The sequence below is a fragment of the Lonchura striata genome, chromosome 13 (assembly GCF_046129695.1).
Source record: "Lonchura striata isolate bLonStr1 chromosome 13, bLonStr1.mat, whole genome shotgun sequence".
NCBI classification, from domain to species: domain Eukaryota; kingdom Metazoa; phylum Chordata; class Aves; order Passeriformes; family Estrildidae; genus Lonchura; species Lonchura striata.
The window spans coordinates 5,461,020-5,480,696 of record NC_134615.1 but is presented as its reverse complement, the minus strand read 5'-3'; the positions used below and the strand labels follow the sequence as shown (position 1 = coordinate 5,480,696).

The 19,677-nt window shown below is 39.8% G+C and overlaps 1 protein-coding gene across 2 annotated transcripts in view; it reads left to right on the top strand.

Moving 5' to 3' along the window:
- LRP3 (LDL receptor related protein 3) overlaps positions 1–19,105 on the top strand; it is a 30,870-nt gene extending 11,765 nt beyond the window's left edge. For both annotated transcript variants that reach the window (XM_077786265.1, XM_077786266.1), the window contains 5 exons: positions 2,668–2,806; positions 11,071–11,279; positions 11,566–12,652; positions 13,784–13,916; positions 14,821–19,105. In XM_077786265.1, the coding sequence (XP_077642391.1) occupies positions 2,668–2,806; positions 11,071–11,279; positions 11,566–12,652; positions 13,784–13,916; positions 14,821–15,624 (2,372 nt within the window). In that variant the 3' untranslated portion in view covers positions 15,625–19,105. The remainder of the gene's footprint in view (positions 1–2,667; positions 2,807–11,070; positions 11,280–11,565; positions 12,653–13,783; positions 13,917–14,820) is intronic.
- Positions 19,106–19,677: the final 572 nt, after the last annotated feature.

Below are 19,677 nucleotides of genomic sequence, written 5' to 3'. Positions count from 1 at the left end.
TAAACTCTTGAATCCACAGTTTCTGATTGTTGCTGTTCTGCTTGTTAGTAAAGGGTTATTTTTTCACTTAATATACTTACATTCATTACTTACTTGGACCCCAGGGGGAGATACCTAGGCCCAGAGGCTTCTCCTTTAAATTGTCTTAAACCAATCCAGACCCTTTCTAAGAGCTAAGCAATTGGCCTTTTGATTTTGAGTAGGACAAGTCTGAAAAGCTTGATGTGTGTCAGAGGGGATAAGGCCATGGTAAAGTACTGGCAACAATAGCCATTGTCAGATGAACTACCAAAAATGACATATAATATCAGTGCAGACCTTCCCTCACTATGTCCTTAGATTTGCACAGCTACAATTCTTCTGTTGAAAGGAAGAATCTGTTTCTTTTGTTGCTTGTTTTTTTTCTTGCCTCACATATCAGATGTGCCAGTGTTACTAAGAAAAAGCATTTCTCACTGAAGATCTGAACTGTGATGTTACAACAGATCCTCTACATTAAGAAACTACGTTATTCTAAAACAAAAATATGTAGTGATATTACTTCAAAATGCTGGGATACTATACTTAAGTAACCATTGGTCAGAGTCTTTGTAATTACTTCCTAAAACTGAGAAATAAGTATTTGGGAGAATAATAGCTCCCTAACTACACTGATGGACGTGTGAATGGAAGTGCTCATGTGGAGCCATCAGCCTGTAAGTGGGACTTCCTCAGAATGGAAACTAAATAAGTTTTGTGTGGATTTAACTCTGTTTTATTGCAAGTACTACAAATAAGGAATATTAATCCAGAAAATAATATGGTACGAGGGCAGCAGAAATATCTGCACAGGTGTTGCTGGAAGCCTTATGGATTGTGCTGTCTTCTGTATTTGTTCTTTCACCTTATAGATTCTGTTTCTTTCCTATTTTGAAGTGTTACTAGCCTGGCAGTTAGGAAATGCAGTCTTCCCAGCTCCTTTATGTGTTTTCTAGCTCTTGGTCCTCTTCTGCTACTATGATATATTGGTGCAATAACAAGTATGTGGAGGAGCACAATTCTAGACCTAAAGAAACTGAGAACTAGAGTTGAAAAGTCCTGTGGGTCTTGCATTTGCTTTTATAATTCTATAATTGGAACTGCATCTCAGTATTTTCCAGTGTCTGGCATGAAGCTGCTCTGTTTTTAGAACTGTGATAACAAAAATGTTCTTGTTTTTGTAACTTCCTTACTGCAAAATATTTGTTTGGAAAAAGATGTTTTCATGTGTTTATGTATTCTTTATGTTTTTGTGGCCTTTGAAACTAGTAGGAATTATATACATGTATTTCAGTGGAATGCTGTACCTGGAGAGTAAAAATAATAGCATTTTTATGTTTTGCCTCAGGTGAGTTATTCACCTCATGCTTTTTGTACTCCTGTGGCTCTCACTTTAAAAGTGCTTGCTGTGAGCAAACAGGATAGTGCCAGGCCTGGGTTTCCTGGAGGGGACGTGCTGCAGACCAGCCCCAACCAGGAGCTCTGTAGGCAGCCCTGCCACCTGACTTGACTGCAGCCAAGAGCTGTGCTGGTACTCCTTCCTTCCATCCCTCCAGTGCAGCTAAATCTGATCCCAACTGGGAATTGAAAATGGTGTATTTGTGTGGCTGGATTTCAAGTAATACTGTAAATCTCTCATTTATAATGCAGTGTATTTGAATGCTTACGTGTATGAGGTGACGATGTATAGGCAACCCTTTTTTCCTTGCTGTGTTTTTCAGCTACAAGAATGTAAGCTTCTGTCAAAAACTGAAATGTTCAGCTGCAGTCCACAAGTCATGGTCTAGATAATAATTTGTTTTAAAAATAGTTTAAATAATATTTTTTGGAGAATATTCAGAATAGCTGCTGCATTACAGAGAATTTTCCCTCTTGTAGTCTGCTTGGAGTACATTTTCCTATCAGAACAGCTTTTCAACTTGTCCTTGGAACATTTAATTTTTATTTTTGAATTGCTTAATTACAGATTATAAGTATTTGATGTAGCCTGATGTTTTCCATAGGAAGAACTAAATGTGCTTTGAAAATGCTGAGCTTTATTTGGCCTTGTTTGCTCCTTTCCCTGTCTTGAAAATTTTTCCCATCTATGTGGGTTCAGAAGGAATTTAGAGTACTTCAGTAATGTTCAGTAGAAGCATTTAACATTGGACTGCAGTTTACTTTTTTGTGGGAGAGGTGGGGGTGTGGTGGGTGGTGGTATTTTCTTAACCCTTACAAACTCTTCATGTGGTTAAGAGAATAAACAACATGTGTAGGAACATGTTACAACAGAATGAGCTACTAGTTGCTTTACAGTTAATTCGGATCTTCTTCACTTGCAGGGTGACCTAGCTAGTTTGGGAAGCTGGTAAGAAGGATTTCTGTATGACATCCTCTTGGAAGATCCATGCAGTAATACCAGTTGTAGCCTGTGGTAGATTCATGCAAGGTTATCAATTGGTCCTGCATTGAAATGCAGGTTATGCTTACCTGCACTTGGTGTGGGTGTCTTAATTATAAAACAGGGCAGGGAAGAAAGGAGAAAGAGGATAAAACTCTTGACTCTGATATGTCTGCAGTCTCCAGGAAGTGATGAAAGCTTTTGAAGCTAATATGAATTGTTGATTAGGCAAAGCATTAACAGTATGATTTTTCTCCCCTTATTAACAGCTGCTTGCAGTGGAGAACTGGAACAGCACACAGAGAGACGGGGAGTCATCTATAGTCCTTCTTGGCCATCCAACTATCCTCCAGCCATTAACTGCAGCTGGTACATCCAAGGAGATCATGGAGATATGATAACAATTAGGTACGGTTTGACATTTGTGGAGGTAAAGGATTGCTTTGCTGAAACAAAACAAAATGTGAGTTTACCTGATACACCAATGTGAGGCTATCTTCAGAGCCACTGGATGATCAAAGAAAGCTGAAATTGGTTATGCTGGAACATGGTTCTAGGTTGGGCACCTCTCTCTATTTAAAAATGCTTCACTCTGTCTTGTTTCTGTGGGCTACTTCTGACATCTGTGATTACAGGAGTCACTTTTGGTCTTTTAAAGTGTTTATATTCACAGTGCCTATAGGAGATTTCATATACCCCTGACATTTGAGGGAGTGGGAAACAGCAATATATTTACTCACATTATATAGTCCCCTTTTCCTTCATTATGTTGCTTATAAATAGGAGTAGGTGAAGGCTATAAAACCTGGAACAGCTTCAGTGGGCATGTAAAATTCTTGGAGAAAAAATGGTATTTTCACTAATGTCTTGAAATGGTGCTATGTTTAATATACAGTTGAAGATAATTATTGCTTATTGTTACTTGTTTACCAAAAGACACATGCTTTTCTGCTTAATATTTATTTCCAACAAATCAAATAATAGTTAGCATTTGTGGTACAATTTCAGCTCAATTCTAGAAAAATGCTATTCAATAAAGATTAAAATGTACTGCAAATGTCTTGTTAAGAATGTTTAGGGTGTAATGTGAATGTGCCCAATTTCTCTGTGGCTTGTGGTAGGATCCTTCATGAACTAAGAATTTCTTACTTAAAAAATAAAACCTAGGAAAAGTTTTTTGGGGGGTTTTAGTACTGTTACATTTGACACCATCTGCTCATTCTTTGCTCAGCTGCTTAAAAGGACTGCAAAACCTCTTCAACTGCAGATGCTCAGAAATTGAAAATAAATCTGCCACAGATGGAATAATAGGAAGGCTCTACCATCCATAGTTCAAAGTAGGAACTACTCACCAAAAGTAATGAAGTAAATACCTGCCAGCATTTTTAAATTCATACATAGAAACATGCTTTTAAACCCCATTACATTACATTGGACGTGGGGAATTTGTTTCAAAGCAGAGATTGCTGGAAACTGAGAAAGCATACAAATGAAACACAGGACTTGACTCTGGAGAATAATGCTACAGTTTATGCTAAGAAAATGTCTCAGAGCTCCAGTTGGAATTGGGACTCTTTTCTGCAAGTGTGAGTGTAACAGAGGCTAGAGAAACAAAGGAATATGAAGTGTGGCAACTGGTAATAATGTGTGTACAATTTAGATGTATGCAAAGCAATATGACTTGAAAGATTTCTTAATGGGTTTGTTTTCTGTCACTGAATGCACAGCCATATCCTGCCCTCCTCTGCACATGCAAACAATAGAAACTATTTGTTTACATCCCAGGGACTCGTGTTGTGGTGTTATGTTTGTAACCATAAATGTGTTTGGAATGACTCACTCCAGTGTATGAAATGCAAAATGCTACAGCAGCTGAGGATTTCTTTACAAGGCTGTTGCCCTTGCAATGCCAAAGATGTAAAAGAAGGAGCTGACTTGCCTAGGCTAGGAGGTTTAAAATGCAAACATGTTTTCTGATTTCCATTTGGATATGCTTCTTATTCTAGCAATGTGTTGGTAAGGGCACAAGAGTAGCTTTTTAAATTTTCCTAGGAAAATCAAACACAGTTCTTGTGCTAACATCTGCATTTTGAAAGGTTTCAAAAAAGCCCATCTCCTTTGTGTTGTGTTACACAGCATGCACTTCCTTTGATCTTGAATTCTCGTTGACAACAAGACAGCAGTGTTATATAAGAGATATATATATAATGAGATCCAGCAGGCGTCATTAAGGGAGAAAATTGCAGTTGAAAGTATTTTTTATTTCTAAACTGTTTGCACCTGGTGGTTATTTTTTATAAACCTATTTTTCAGCAGCTTTCAGTAGAGCAGTGACCAGATCTACCTGTGTGTATAAGATGCTGGCTTCTATGGCCATCTCCTTTAGAAACTGTGTCTTAATGTCTGTCTTTCATGTGTATATTGATTTTCTTCATATCCTCACATTTCCATGCCCTTTGTTTTGCTTTATAGTTTACTTCCTAGAAATCCTTGAGGGAACTTTCCCATGAACAGGAAGTCTATGTTCCTTGTACTTATACCACTCCATATGCATTTTTCAATACTTTCTTTCAGGTTCACGTGTCTGATAGAACGATTCCATTGAGACCTGTGAATAAGAATGTAGCCACTGTTTTTCAGAACTATGTTATGTCTCTTTAAATTCAAGTGTTCAGTTGTTAGTTATTGTTTTGGAAACTACTTGATTTTTCCACCCATTTTTTCTATTTTTGTACTTCTTTTTACAGAGGATTACAAAAAAAATGTAAGATCATATAAAGATGTCATGTGCAGTAATTGCCTTTGTACCATCGTTTACAGGCTTAATAGATTTATGTTTCCTCATATCTAAGAAAATGATAAAAGAAATTTTTGTTTAGCAGTTGCTGTTACTTGATGCTTGTAATTAACCCTGGTGTGGGTGGAGTGAAAATTTATTATTTTGTTACTGGAATTTAGGGGACTGCAAGTAAAATGTTCTCCATATTCAGAATTCAAGATAAGAGTTGAAAAGCGATCTACTTAGTGACCCACTCAGGCTTTCTCTTATTAATTGAGGTGAGGGGATCACCTGCATCAGCTTCAGTGATTCATAGCACTGGCTTTGAAAAAAGAAATTGTCAGATACCATTTGAGTTTCAATTTCTGCATTAAACTGAGGTCTGTTCATATATTCTTGCTGGTCTGTAATTGTGTGAAGAGTTAATGGGACTGTTTCACAGTCTATTTACCATACTCATTGTGTTTCAGAACTTGACAGTAATTGGAAAAAACTCATAAGAGTCAGTTACTTGCTCAGCCTTTGAAGAAATAGTCCCTACTAGAAATAGCCCCTACTAGGCAGTGTCTCTTGTCTAAGGCTATGCAGTTAGCTTGTGCTTGGGAGCTGGGAGTAGAATAGAGCTTTCCTGACATCAGGTCCTTGTGCTTCAGTAGTTAAGCAGAAGTTCTTAATGAGCCAATTAAGTCATCAGTTGTTCACGGTCTACACTTTCTGTGAGAAGTTGGCAAATAGAAGTAACTTTTCTTGCTTAATTGCCTGGTTGGTTTTATTTTGGGACTGTGCTTTACTGACCTATCCATATTTTTCCATTTTTTCTCCAATTTTTAAAATGAGTTTAGAGGGCCAAATTGGACATTTACTTTTTAAAATTTATTTACTAATTGCTTTCATTCAGGTTTTGCATCCCATGTTTGTCCTTTCCCAGTTACTAAGAAAGCTTTCTTTTTCTTTTATCTGTAGTCCCTTGTGCCTAAATTACTGAAAGGGTTGTAGAGAATTCCCTACATTATTTATAGAAGTACTTTTTTTCCTAGCTGCTACTTTTCCTTTCAGTGCAGATGGCAAAAAAACTAAGCTCTTCTAAGCATTAGTTTTGCAGGAAGCACATTTTTCTCATATATATATATAGATTATTAATGTGTGTTTGTGGTAGTCTGGTTTAATGAAGTACTTTCCAGCAATGTAAAAATAGATAGTAGGAAGATACCATTGTAGGCTGTTACTTCATGTGAGTACATAGTAAAAACCTGATATATATGACTAATACTGTAATTTCCTGGAAACTCCTGGGGCTCTGCTCACTGTTGGAGGTAACCTCTATTTCAATATCATGCCACTGGGAAAAGAATCACATGAGTTTACTGATTCCTGCAGCATTCAGGAAAAACAAGACTTAGTGCTGCATTTCTCAGTTCAGATCGAGTTGTTCTGATCCTCAAAATCTGAATACTTTCAGTGTTTAATTGGCTATTGTATTTCTGTATAAAAATATGGAAGAGACATTCCAAGAGCAAGACAATAGCATCTTTCAGGAGAAGCATAACCTGCAAACTTTTGTCCAGTGATTTTGATCTTGTACACCAGTCTCCTTCTGCGTTCCTGTATTATTTTGGACATCCACAGGTAGCAGGGAGAGCAGCCTGAGGACCAGGCCATTTTAAAGGATGTTCTGTGATGGGTTGTATTTTGTTTACATTATAGTTCTAGTTCTGGAAATACTCCTTTTCTTCTCCCTGCCCTGTTGTGAACTAGGGCTGTGTGCTCTGGTTGTGGAGAGGAAAAAAAGCCTGGAGGAAAGCCAGGTTCTCCTTCCCTTTTTCTCCACGTGCCAAGATGCCAAAGCAGGGGAGCACTGCTTGGGAGTGAAGCTCTTGGGTGGAGGGGGATGTCTGGAGCAGGGGTTGCAGTGGGGATGGGGCTGTAGCTGAGGAGTGCAAGGGCTGGAGGTTAACACCCTGTGCCCTGCAGCTTGCGGAAGGATGGACCCCTGGGTCCCTGTTCCAGTCCTGCAGAACTGTCAGAGGGTTTTGCTGGAGAGGGATTAGTGACTGAGCAGAACTGACTTGCTTTTCTTCTCAAATCCTGTGCTTCCCTGCCCAAGATATTTAAAAGTACTATGGTACTGGCTGGTGCTGCATGAGATATGGATGACTTACAGATTTAACACATTAGTTATATATGAATACTCTCTGTTTCAGTATGGCTCCTGTTTCTTGTTTTAGGTACATAAAATGATGTAGTTTTGTGGTACAAAAGGTTTGAGACTTCCCTCAAGATCAGTAACTACAGACTTCAGTACTTTTCCAAAGACTGTACAGTGTCTGTGTAGTCCTACCAGTAGTACAAGCACAAGTCTTTGTCCTGTATTTCCACTGTATACCAATACTTGTTCAACCCTTTTGATAGAAAAGTTTGCATTCCAGTTTGAGAAAGCTCAGCTGAATAAATAAATGTTTTGTGGGTAGCAGGATTAAGTTATTCTTCAGAGGACTACAATAGAGCAGCTCTAGATCTAATAAGAGATGATGAAAAGACTAAAGCAGTAGAGGCTGCATGCAGTATTCAGGAGTCTTGGCTAAAATAAATCAGTTGGCTACTTAAGGTCAGAGTAGGATGGCAGAAACCTCTAACACAAAACCTTGTCACAAATACATTATGAAGTGAAGCCAAATTTTATATACTTACAAGTGCAAACATACAAATTCATATTGTTTTCATATTTATTTAGAAGGCAGTGGTTTTTGTGGTGAGGGCTTGTTCAAGTAGATCATGCTTTTGGTCTTGTGTACAATCACCATCAACGTAAATGAGAAAAAATTTGCTTCTAGTAGGGGCAATATAACTTAAAAGGGTGCTGAAATAGAGTGACAATGTCTTAATCAAAGGAAAGTTTGTTGAAGATACATCCGTTGATTAATTTGCATAAGGGGGGGACGTAATTGCTTTGGCTCTTAGCAGAAGAAATTTTAACTGCTGTGGTATCTATTACACAAGATTTCAAATTAGAACTAGAACATACACAGAGAATTTGTGTTTGAAACTTCTAGGCACTTGGGATTAAGATGTTTGTTTTTGTAGCAGAGTTTGTTCTTGTGAATATTCTGTATTGCCCTTTTTGAATACCAAGGCTTTTTTTTTTTTTCAGTAGCTTGTGTATCTCTCAGAGGTTTGGTGTTCTTAAGGAATCTGTTAAACATAGTGTTCCTTTGCAAACCTATTCTGCCTTGTCACCCTTGTACTCTGTGGCTGAAGTTTGGATTTGCTAGTGAAGAAGTGTGGGATTCTGCTCTGAATCTCTCTGAAATCCAGAAGTGACACTGAGGAAAATCAGTTATCCTCTCTATGCCTGGGCTTCTGCATTGGAAGCTGGAACTAAAGGTTGCTCCTTTTCCACAACCAAAAAAAGCTGTTTATTAGCAATGTACAATACTAGACTTCCAAGGTACAAATAAAATATATTAATTGTACATGAATGCAGGCTCTTGAGAGGTATTGCTGTCATCTACGAAGGAGTGTGTAAACAAGGTATGTGCATGTAGCTGACTTTTCAGTACTCTTCCTTTGTGTAAATCTTGAAAGTATTCAATGTTTTTCTTTTTTTTTTTTCTTGAAAGATGTGCTTTCTAAAGTAAGTTATAGACAGCTTATTGTATAGGCAAATTCTCCCCTTGGGTTGTGCAGTTTGTGCTGTGTAACCATGCTATGGCTGGGTTATTTAGTTGATAGACAAAAGTAGCTCTTTTCAGCAGAGCGAGGAAAGTGAGTGACTGTGGGACCCAGTTGGAGTGCTGGGAACTGGGTAAGATAAGAACAATTTGTTTGCCTCTTTAAGGTTTATCATGGTGCATCTAAAATAACTACAACAGTAAAGCCTCAAAAGATGTAGTAAATGAACTTATTTCTAACATAGTAACAGAAATTTTTTAGTCATTCCCACCCCCCCTTCCCAGTTTTTAGTTTCCCTTTCTTAATTTAGTGCCTGTTCCCTTTTCTTAAAAACTTCTGTTGTTGGGCAGATGGGTATTTCTAGCACTTAGTCAAAAACTTTTCATTAAAAAATTCCTATGAACAATCCTGCAAGTAGATGATAGAAACCCTACGTGGTGTGTGGTGCCAAAATGAGTTACAGAGAGCAAAACTGATGTGGTAGTTCAGTAATGCTGTCTCGCATCTCATCTAACAAACACACTTTATGTGAGTACCTATAGCTTCCCTGATGCTTTGGATAATTCCTTTTCATGATGCAGTGGCTGTTCACTTTTTGATCATTAAGAGCATTTTATGCTGAACACCTGTAATAGAAATATTCTGGTTTATCTTTGAATGGCTGAGTACTTAAATCCTTTGATTTTGGCTGCACAGTCATCTAAAATTTCCTTGCAAAATATGCTGGTTTCAGAAGCTTGATGAGATTGCTTATAGCAAAGAATTAAGTGCTGTGGGAATATTTCTTCGCAGCTGGGAAGACACACAGAGGTTGGTGGGAGAAAAAAGAGAAGAGGAAGGACATTTGTGGGTGGATTGTCCTTGCACATATGTTGTTTGTCATCTCTTAATTACCATTTTAACTTTTCACTTTCAGCGTTCTCTTACTTCTCATGCTCTTGCTGATAACATTTTCTTTGAGAGTTATTAAGCCAATGTGTTTGGCAGGACCTAGAGGTGTGGGTAGGCTGAGTCTCCTGCCTAAATGAATTAGCTGATTTACATGGTTGCTGTTCTTCCTCTTTCAGCTTCAAAGGTCAAGATCTGGCAGGCACTGACAGCCTTTTGTAAATACACATTGATATCAGAAAATTATCTTTCCATGTATCTTTTTCAAAGAATTTGTTGTTGATGTTTGTGAAAAATCCTTTAGGGAAGGAGATGTGTATTTTCCAACAGCTTTTCTGCCTTTCTGAAAATTCTGTCTAGATATATGCATGAAGTATGCACAAACTTCTACCAAATTAATTCTGTGTAGCTGAGTTACATAGAAAAGGACCAAAATTCATCTCTTAAGTGTCCTGAACAGTGTGCCCTTTCCTAATGAGAGTGTTTTTCTGTGCAGTCTGCAATCTGCTATTGTCATTGCAGATTGCTGAATGGAAATGCAATCTGTTTCATCAGAGAACAAATACCACATATGGTTCTTGAGCCATGGGTTAGGGCGTATTATCCAGCTGTGTTCAGTGTTCTGCAAACAGGCTCCTCTTTGCACCAGATAAGCTGCTATTGAATAATCACTTGGCTGGTGTCAGCAGAAGGGCTAGAAATTTGACTGTGTTATAATCTTGTTTGTTCTGCATTTCCACTCCCAGAAAGGGAATATTTTAATCTTTGAATTAAAAGATAATCGTGTTAGATTTTAGGTTCCATTTCCACCCCTGTTCTCTTCTTGATCTCTCCTTGCCCATCCATGGCTCGAAGAGAGATTTGTCTCTCATACTTTGCCCTTTAGAGTCCTTCGTACTGCTTCCTATTGTTCTTTTTCCAAGACAGTAGTCAACCCTGTCATCCCTAGTTTCATAGCTTTTACAGTTGCAAACGACTGCTGAAATCAATCTGCTTTCTGTATAATGTATTGTGGAATTTTGCTTTTCCTCATCTCTGTATTTTAGGAAGCAGTTTTATTTAAGGACTGAGTAAAAAAGGACTCATTCAGCTTCTGGAGCTGCTTTGGTATGATGTTTATGCTTGTGAGATGGGTGCTTTTCCAAATTAGGGTTGTGCTTTGTCTCTGTATTCTCAAGGTGGTATACAGAAGGTAGATGTTTCATTATCTTTGATACCTTTATGTCAGCACTGCTTGATGCAGAAAGTCAGCCATTAGGATTTGTTCTTTCTCTGTTAGGTTTTGTTCCAGATACGTGTCTTCTTTGTAACTTGTGCTTTCTTTTGTCCTTGACAGTTTCAAGAATTTTGATTTGGAAGACTCTCAGAAGTGTGCAGTAGACTGGTTGATGATTGGCCCATCTTCCAAGAGGGAGGAGTACAAAGTGTGTGGATCTTCCATACCTCCATCTTTCATCTCTGCAAGGGACCATGTGTGGATATTTTTTCACTCAGATGCATCAAGCTCAGGACAGGCTCAGGGATTTCGCCTTTCTTATATTAGAGGTAAAATCTTACGGGTTCATTGGCTTCACTTCATGCTCTCTCTGGCAAAACTTGGAAGACAGTAGTACTTTTTTTTGACAAGCATCTTGGGCCGTTGATTACTGTAAAGTACTGGTGGTAACACTGATATTATTTGCATCTGGCTTTTTAACTGTATTGCTGAAGTGTACTGGCCTGACTAATTAGCTTATGACATGCATAGTAGTAGATGTTGAAAAGTGATATGAGAGAGTTCCAAAAGTTTTGACGCTGATTTTTTTTTTTTTCTTCTTATCCTCTTTCACAGGAAAGATAGGTCAGTCTGCGTGCCAGTCAGATGAATTCCACTGTGCAAACGGGAAGTGTATTCCCAGTACCTGGAAGTGTAATTCCATGGATGAGTGTGGTGATAACTCAGATGAGAAGAATTGCACTGTCCCTCCAACAGATCCTCCATCCAGCATCTGTCCCTCAGGAATGTTTCAGTGCAGTGCAGGGCACTCCACCAAGTGCTTGATGAACGAGCTGAGATGTAATTCAGTTAAGGACTGTGGTGATGGTTCGGACGAAGATAATTGTCCTGATCTTTCCTGTGGCAAAAAGCTGGGGAATTTTTATGGATCTTTTGCTTCCCCAGACCTATTCCGTGCTGACCACAGCAGGTCAGACCTTCGTTGCACGTGGTATGTGGACACGCAGGATAATCGGCATGTTCTGTTGCAGCTCGATTTGCAGTTAGGCTACAATGACTATGTGAAGGTGTATGATGGCATCGGAGAGAGAGGTGATAAATTAATGCAGACGTTTTCACACCACAACAACAGGCATTCTGTGAGTGTGGAGTCATCAAAGGGCCAGCTCACTGTCTCATACCATGCCCGCTCCAAGAGCACTGGCCATGGATTCAATGCAACCTATCAGGTGAAAGGCTATTGCCTTCCTTGGGAGCACCCTTGTGGAAGTGATGAGGAGTGTTTCACAGATAAGCAGCATTGTGATGGCTGGTGGCATTGTCCGAATGGCAAGGATGAGGAGAACTGTCCTGCTTGCCAGAAGAATGAATACCCATGTGAAGGAAACAGTGGGCTTTGTTACTCAATACTTGACCGCTGTAATAACCAGAAGAACTGTCCAGATGGCTCAGATGAAAAAAACTGCTTTACTTGCCAGCCAGGAAATTTCCATTGTGGGACAAATCTGTGCATCTTTGAGACTTGGCGCTGTGATGGCCAAGAAGACTGCCAGGATGGAAGTGATGAACGTAACTGCCTGGTGATTGTTCCCAGGAAGGTCATCACAGCTGCTCTGATTGGGAGTCTCGTGTGTGGCTTGCTGTTAGTGATAGCACTAGGTTGTGCATTTAAATTATATTCTCTGAGGACCAGGGAGTACAGGTAATTGTCTTGCTCTGTTGATGTTTTCATAGCTGTGGTGGTTTTTTCAATTTTGTTAAAAGGAAAAGAAAGCTGATTCTTTACCAGAGAATTTGCAAAATACTGTGAAATCAAATCCAAGGACCTGATGACAGCTAAATAGTAGTCACCGCATTATGCTTAGAGAAGATTTATGGGAGTAGTGAGTGGAATATCAGCTCTTCTGTGGTCTGTGAGCAGTACGTGTTTATTGTGCGGTAGGCAGAATCTATTTCTAACCTAATCTGCCTTTTCCTTCTCATCTCCTTGCAACAAACCCCTTGCCCCTGCCAAAAGCTGCTGAACTGCTACAGTGAAGTCTTCACTGAATCTGAATTGAAGAATCATTCACCCCTCCCCAAATACTCCAGTTCTCAGTTCTGCTTAAGGTGATGTCCTGCTATGGTGGGGCCTGTTCTCAGCGGGAGTTGTCCATGGTATAAGCTCTGCCCCTTTCCTGTGGCTCTGTATGCCTCATTTTAGGTGTAGCGTGTGTGTTTCTTTGCCTGTGAGAAGTGGGATTCTGCCTTGTAGGAGTCATAAGTGACTTCTGGTTCCCATCTCATCATGTGCACCAGCTCTGTGCTATGCTGCTGGCACTGTGTTTTAAACAGTGTGTTTTACATTCTCTCCTGATCAAATCTGCATGACTGAGGACCTGCAAAAGAGCTGCTGTGCTAAGGTGGGAACTTCAGTGCCTCTGTTCCAGCAGGACTGGCAAATCTCTCTGCAACTGCAAGCTGCCCCTGTTGTGTGATTGTTTCCAGTTCTTAATGTCTTTTCCAAAAATAACCTTTGGGCCCTTGCTGAACAAGTTACTGCTTTTACTGGCACAACAATTACTAGCCAGTTTTAAAAACTTCAGTTGCCACAGTGTCCAACCTGAGACTGCACTGGAGAGTTTGCTTGTTTGATATATTCATGTTTATACCCTGTACTCTTAGTCCTTTTGTTTGTTTTTGCATCCTGATAAGATTTTCATGGAGCTTAGTGGAAGGTTTGTGGTTTTACTCCTAGCATGAGCCCCTTGGCAGTGCTTTTCTACATTAATGTCAGGGAGGCAGGACAAACTGTTACTTCCGTTCCATGTTTTCTCTCTGGTTCTGTTCCCAGAGCATTTGAGACTCAGATGACGCGGCTGGAGGCAGAGTTTGTGCGGCGAGAAGCTCCACCTTCCTACGGGCAGCTGATTGCACAAGGACTTATTCCCCCAGTCGAGGACTTCCCTGTCTACAACGCATCACAAGTATGCAGACATTTATGTGCCAGTAAATATTTCAGCAGCCAAACTACTATAAATTAGATAAAGTCAATCTGGAGCTGTATTTCAGTGGCTGTGCTAATTATGCGAAAATAATAATGTATATGTGTTACATGGAGCTGAAGAGCCGCAGTTCCTGCTGTGGTAGTTTTGAACACATTTAATGTATTTGTTGGGGAGCAGCAGTGAGATAAGCACTTTTGCTGTACATCAAGATAGAATGAATAGTGACAGAGAGAAAGGTCACAAAGAAAATAGAAGAAAAGAGCTTTTCAAGCTGAAACGGTAAATGCACCTGAAGTGATAAGAAAATAAATCTCTAGCAGAATTTTTGGAAAATTCTTAATTTTCCAAAATGATTGTTTTTCATTTACATGCAAATTACACTGGCAAGCCATTAAGTCATTCTGTTTCGTTGCTGAGTACTCAGAAAACTCCTGCACCCTGTCAGAAGTATCCATCTGAAATACAGCTCCTAATGTGATAAAGCACTTGTAGTTTGTTACTCTAGTGGAAAATTAATTTCTGGACAGAAAAGCAGAGCTGAAGCTCATAAAGGAAACACTGTAAGGAACAGAAGTTGTGGCTGCCCTTCCCTGGCAATGTTCAAGCCTGGTCTAGTGGGATGTGTTCACAGCAAGGAACTTGGATTGAGATGATCTTTAAGGTCCCTTGTGAGCCAACCATTCTATGAATCTATGAGAGTCTTCTGGTACAGGCAGAGCTGTCTTTGGTGTTCTCAAATGGTTTGTTAGAAAATACACATTTAAGAAGAAAGCACAGGGATCAAGGCTGAGTATTGTGGCAAAGTGGAGATATCCGTGGGGAGAAGAGGGTTGAGAAACCTTTTGAGCACGTGTGAAACGGTGTTGTGCTCACTGTGTTGCAGGCTTCTGTGCTGCAGAACATCCGGACAGCCATGAGGAGGCAGATGCGGCGCCACTCGTCCCGGCGCGGCTCGCGGCGCCGCTTGGGCAGGCTCTGGAGCAGGCTCTTCCACAGACCCCGGGTGAGAGGGCAGATCCCCCTGCTGACACCTGCCCGCACCTCACAGACTACCCTGGGGGATGGAATCATCAGCAGCGCTGGTGGGACGGCTCGGAGTGGCCCCCCTTCCCCAGAAGGACCTAGCTCAGAGGCAAACGGCCAAGCCAGGGGCCCACAAGAAGCTGGATGCAGCAGCTTGCAGCCAGAGACTGAAACGACAGAGCCATCGCCTTCCAACATCTTCCAGCAGAATACTTGCACAGCAGCACATGCAGAGCCTGAGGCTGGACACACCGATAAATCCTTAAGTGCTGACTCTGACACAGAGCTGAAGCAGCCCAGTAAGGCAGATACAGGAAAGGCTTTCAGAGATCCTTTATCTGAAAGTGTTACAGAAACGATCCATGGAGGGTCAGTATCCAGGAGGACTGTCCCAGAGGACAGTAGTTTAAGTGGAAGTCATCCACTGAGTGAAGATCCATGTAGATTACCCTTAAAAAAGTGGGAGTCTGGTTATCCAGACAGCCCTATGAATGTTCATATCCAAGTGAATGGACAAAACCAATGTTGCCCTAACTCATACCAGGAGGAGCCTTTGGGTGTTCATGCAGCTTGTTGCCATTCTGTGGAAGTGCCAATGTTACAGTCATCTACTTCCCTCTCTGAAAACAATACCAGTGATGATGAATCTTTACTTGTTTGCTAATAAAATTTTTTGTTTTGTCCATGTAAATTTTGTAGCTTCATTGTTTTTGTGGCAGTGCACTTCGATCATAGGTGGTATGTCTATGCTCCCAACTTGCTCTCTAAAAATGAGTGTGCTGTAATGCCACTGTGAGTGCAGTACAAGGCTAAATGGGACAAGTTCATGTCACTGTTGCTATTCCTGAAACTGCAGTGGGGCAGAAGTAGGCCAGTATGTGGTGTTAGGAGTAGAACAGGAATGTGTCGCTGCAGTTCGGAGGCATCTCCATCCTCTGGTATTTCTTTTGTACTTTTACTCACTCTGCATTCAGTGTTTCTTTGCCTTTCAGTGGTCTTACTGAACTAGAGAACTCTGCTGGAATCTAGGGCAGACACCAGTCATTGTAACTCTTGAGTACTAAGCATCAAATAACATTGTCTTTTTAGGCATAATAATTTAATTAAAATTTAATAATTTTAATTAAACATGCTTAAGAGGAATTAAAATCCATTATAGCTTCCTCTTTTATAGAAACTGCTCACTTCTTTTGCTCCCTTCAGAAATGTTTTGATGACCATATGTACCTTAAAGCATCCACTAAGTCCAAAGTTTCTGTATGGAATACCCAGAATGAAACCAGGTGTCTTAGCTACTAAAGCTTTGTACTGAGAGTGTAGGAGTGTTCAGTATAAGTGGAGTGCATGGAGTCTTAGTTGCAGCAGTATTTCTTTTTGCATTGTCATATGTTGCATTTTCTTCATGGTGATGTTGGGAGTGTTGCAGAATTGTTTCTTCCTTCTCTCCCGTGTCCTCTCCTGCCTTGTGTTTCCAGGGACTCTTTGTGTATGCTGGTACCACTGTGCATATGCCTGAAGGACACAGAGGCTTTACAGCTCCTTGGGGCTGTGCTGGGAAGCACTGAGCACTTGGTCAGGATCAGACTTCTGGGTTTTTTAAAAATAAAATCTGTCTCACATGTTTGCTTGTAAATCTACTACCTAAGTGCAGATGTATAAGCCAGTGGTTTTTATTTATCTTGTATTTTTAGATAATGTTATTTTGCTTTTTTATTGTTTTTTTTTCCTATGAAGAACTGAAATACATCAGTGCCATTTTTAAAGCTGACCCTGTGTAGATTGTACACACTTAAATGTAAAGTGGTGCATTTTTGTTTTTTAGAGTGTAATTGAAAGTAAGGAAGTTGTTTACCTGTAAGACGGTGGCATTGCTTAACGAGGAGTCCCTGCAGAATGACAGAACTGTGCTGTGTGGTCCTGTTGTGATGGCTGGGGTGGTGCCCAGACTCTCCCTACTCTAACAAGAGCTCTGCTTCAATTCCCCCCAGTGACCAGTGACACACAAAAATGCTTTATAGATGCATCAACCAGGAAGTTGATGCTGCTGCTCTGTAAACATCCAAGTGCTCCAAAATCCGTCTGTTGTTAGGAATTCAAGTTGTTTAGAGTTATTAAATTAACTTCTGAAATTTGGCTTCTGTGGGCCTGAGTTCTGCTGCTCGCTGGACTTTCCTGGCTGTACAGGCAAACAGACTTCTGCAGTGAGAAGTTTACATTGAAGTGTCAAAGATTTTTTCTTTTAAATGGGCTATATTTTGCCCTGGATCTTTCAGTAGGACTCTCTTTGGGCGAGTGCCTTGAAAAAAGCAAGGAATTGGACTTTGGCCTACTGAAATGTAATATGGAAAGCTTAAATAGAAGTGATTTCTTTTTTCTTCTTCTATTGCAAATTGGTTTCATACTGTGCATTCCAGAGTTAGAAGATTCAAATTCTTAAGGGCATTAATACCAGGAAGGGCTTGTGGCAAAATGCATAACAAGAGTTGTAGTTGCATTAAATAAATACTTCTCAATAATTTTTTTTCCAGGTTCTTCTGTGATCAGAACTCATTTCATCAAAGAAAATGTACTTTTGAATGAGATTTTGCTTTCCTAGCATTTGTAAACATTTTGGGTATGTTCCACTTTTGCAAGGCCATATACTGTAGTCATTGACTGCCAGAGTAGTTGTTTCCATCAAAGGCTACTGGTCTTAGTGTCTTCTTTTTTGTCTGAGGACAATTTTATGTGTAAGGTAGTTTAGTATAGTTAGGAGAAAAATTTTAAAGGTTTATATTGTTTAGATATGAAGAACCTTAGGAATAAGTGTATATTTATTTCTGTTACAGAAAAATATTTCTATAATAAAAGAATGCTGATCATGCCATGCCTTAAACTATCACCATCATAAGGCTCATAAAATTGAAATATGTACTTCAGAGTACTGCTAGATTTTAGGAGCAACCTTGAACAGCTAAGATGTGTAGCTTCACATTATTTCATACATGTATCATACATATTTTGTGTATTGATTAATTTGGTAACTCAGTGGAAATTTTACTGAGGTTTTACTTTTAAAAACTTAAAAAAAAGTCCAGGATAATGAAAATTTGATGTTGAACCATGCAGAAGTATTCACAGCCTGCATTACTGTGTACAGTTTTGCATTGATGAGAAATGCAAGCCTGGTGCTCTTTGTAAGCACTGACTTCTCTGTGCTGCAGGGCAGTTTTCTCTCCTTGCTCACCCCCTGGAAACCACAAATTCACGGTGAATTTTACAGAAGAAATCTCTGTGCTTGCACTGTGAGCACAAAGAGGTGCACTGCAGTGCCCTGCAGTGTCAGTACCTGCATAAATCACAAAGCCTGCCTTACTGTGTGTCTGCCCTTCTGCCATCTCTCGTGAGTGCTGAACAGGGAATCAGCCATCCTTGAAGGCACCTCAGTTGTGGTTCATATAAACTGCCTCCTTGTCTTCAGAACTTCTTAAAATTAGAAAAATCTGGGAATACAACACTTTTAAAGACTATACAACCTTAAGTTAATCAGCTAGTAAACTTGTTAAATTTTTTGTTATATGATTTTCTGCACTCTCTAAAGATTTTTGTAGACAGGAAACAAAGTGTTCAAGTTGTTTGGTTGATACAAGATAAAAAATTCCTCTGTCCAAGCAAGCAAAAAAATCCCAAAAACCAAACAACCCTTCTAAAAACCCCTCCTTCCAAAAAAACCCTCTGAATAGAGAATACCTACTGGTTTAAAAAGAATGCATAAAGGGGAATAAAGGGAACATAAAGGAAAAGAGTGATTCCCTTAATATTTTCTCTACTGCTGCTAAAGCTGGGAATATTTCTGTTAAAAATTCTGGTACCTGTCAGCTTGTGTATTACTCTGCAACATCCCTTAAGCACACTTGTTCTCTATTTCAGTTCTCTGCTTTTTGGCTTTTTTGTTTGTTTTTAATTTGGGTTGTAGATATTATTTTAGTTACAACATTTTACCACAGTGTGTGCAGGCGTATGATTCAGGTGTGGCATCATGTTTGTCAGTGTCTGCTGCTGCTTCCTGGACTGAGCAAGATACTAAGCAAGAAAGATGCTGGGCATCATTGTGCTTTGCCTTGCTTTGGACCTCTTAATTTTTAATAAAATTTGACGTGCCCAGAGCCTGTGGGTTTCTGAGTGTCACTCTTAACACCTAAGCTTGAGGATTCCTAAACTCCCACAATCTTAGTTTGACTCTCCATGTGTGGACATGAATTTGCTGGGGGAGGGCAGAGTTTGGTTTGGTTTGGTTTTGTTTTTCTGGGGTTTTTTATCATCTGCTTTTTCTGTAGCTGAAGCTGGTTGAAGGGATATCACTTTTTAAATAACGCATGTGAAATCTTGGTTCTAGGAAATTCACTGTTGTATACAGCTGCCTTTGGTATGTATGTATGCATACATCCCAACTTAAAACCAAAAGAAGCCCTGAAGTGTACGACTGTTAGGGTGCTTAAAAAAACTATTTCTGAAGCACAGCCTCTCCTTTTCTGAGGCCAATTCTTGTTTGCTGATGCTTCTCCTTCCCCATATCTTTGAGCTACTGCTGACTCTGTCCTGCTTTTTTTCAGAAGGAGGTGAAGGCTGAGTTATATTGTGTTAACTGTGTTTTGCAGACTTGGAAGTCTTTGTACTGAAGAGAATTGGACGGACTTCATGATGATCCCAAATTTATCTGTAGCCATGAAGGAGGGAA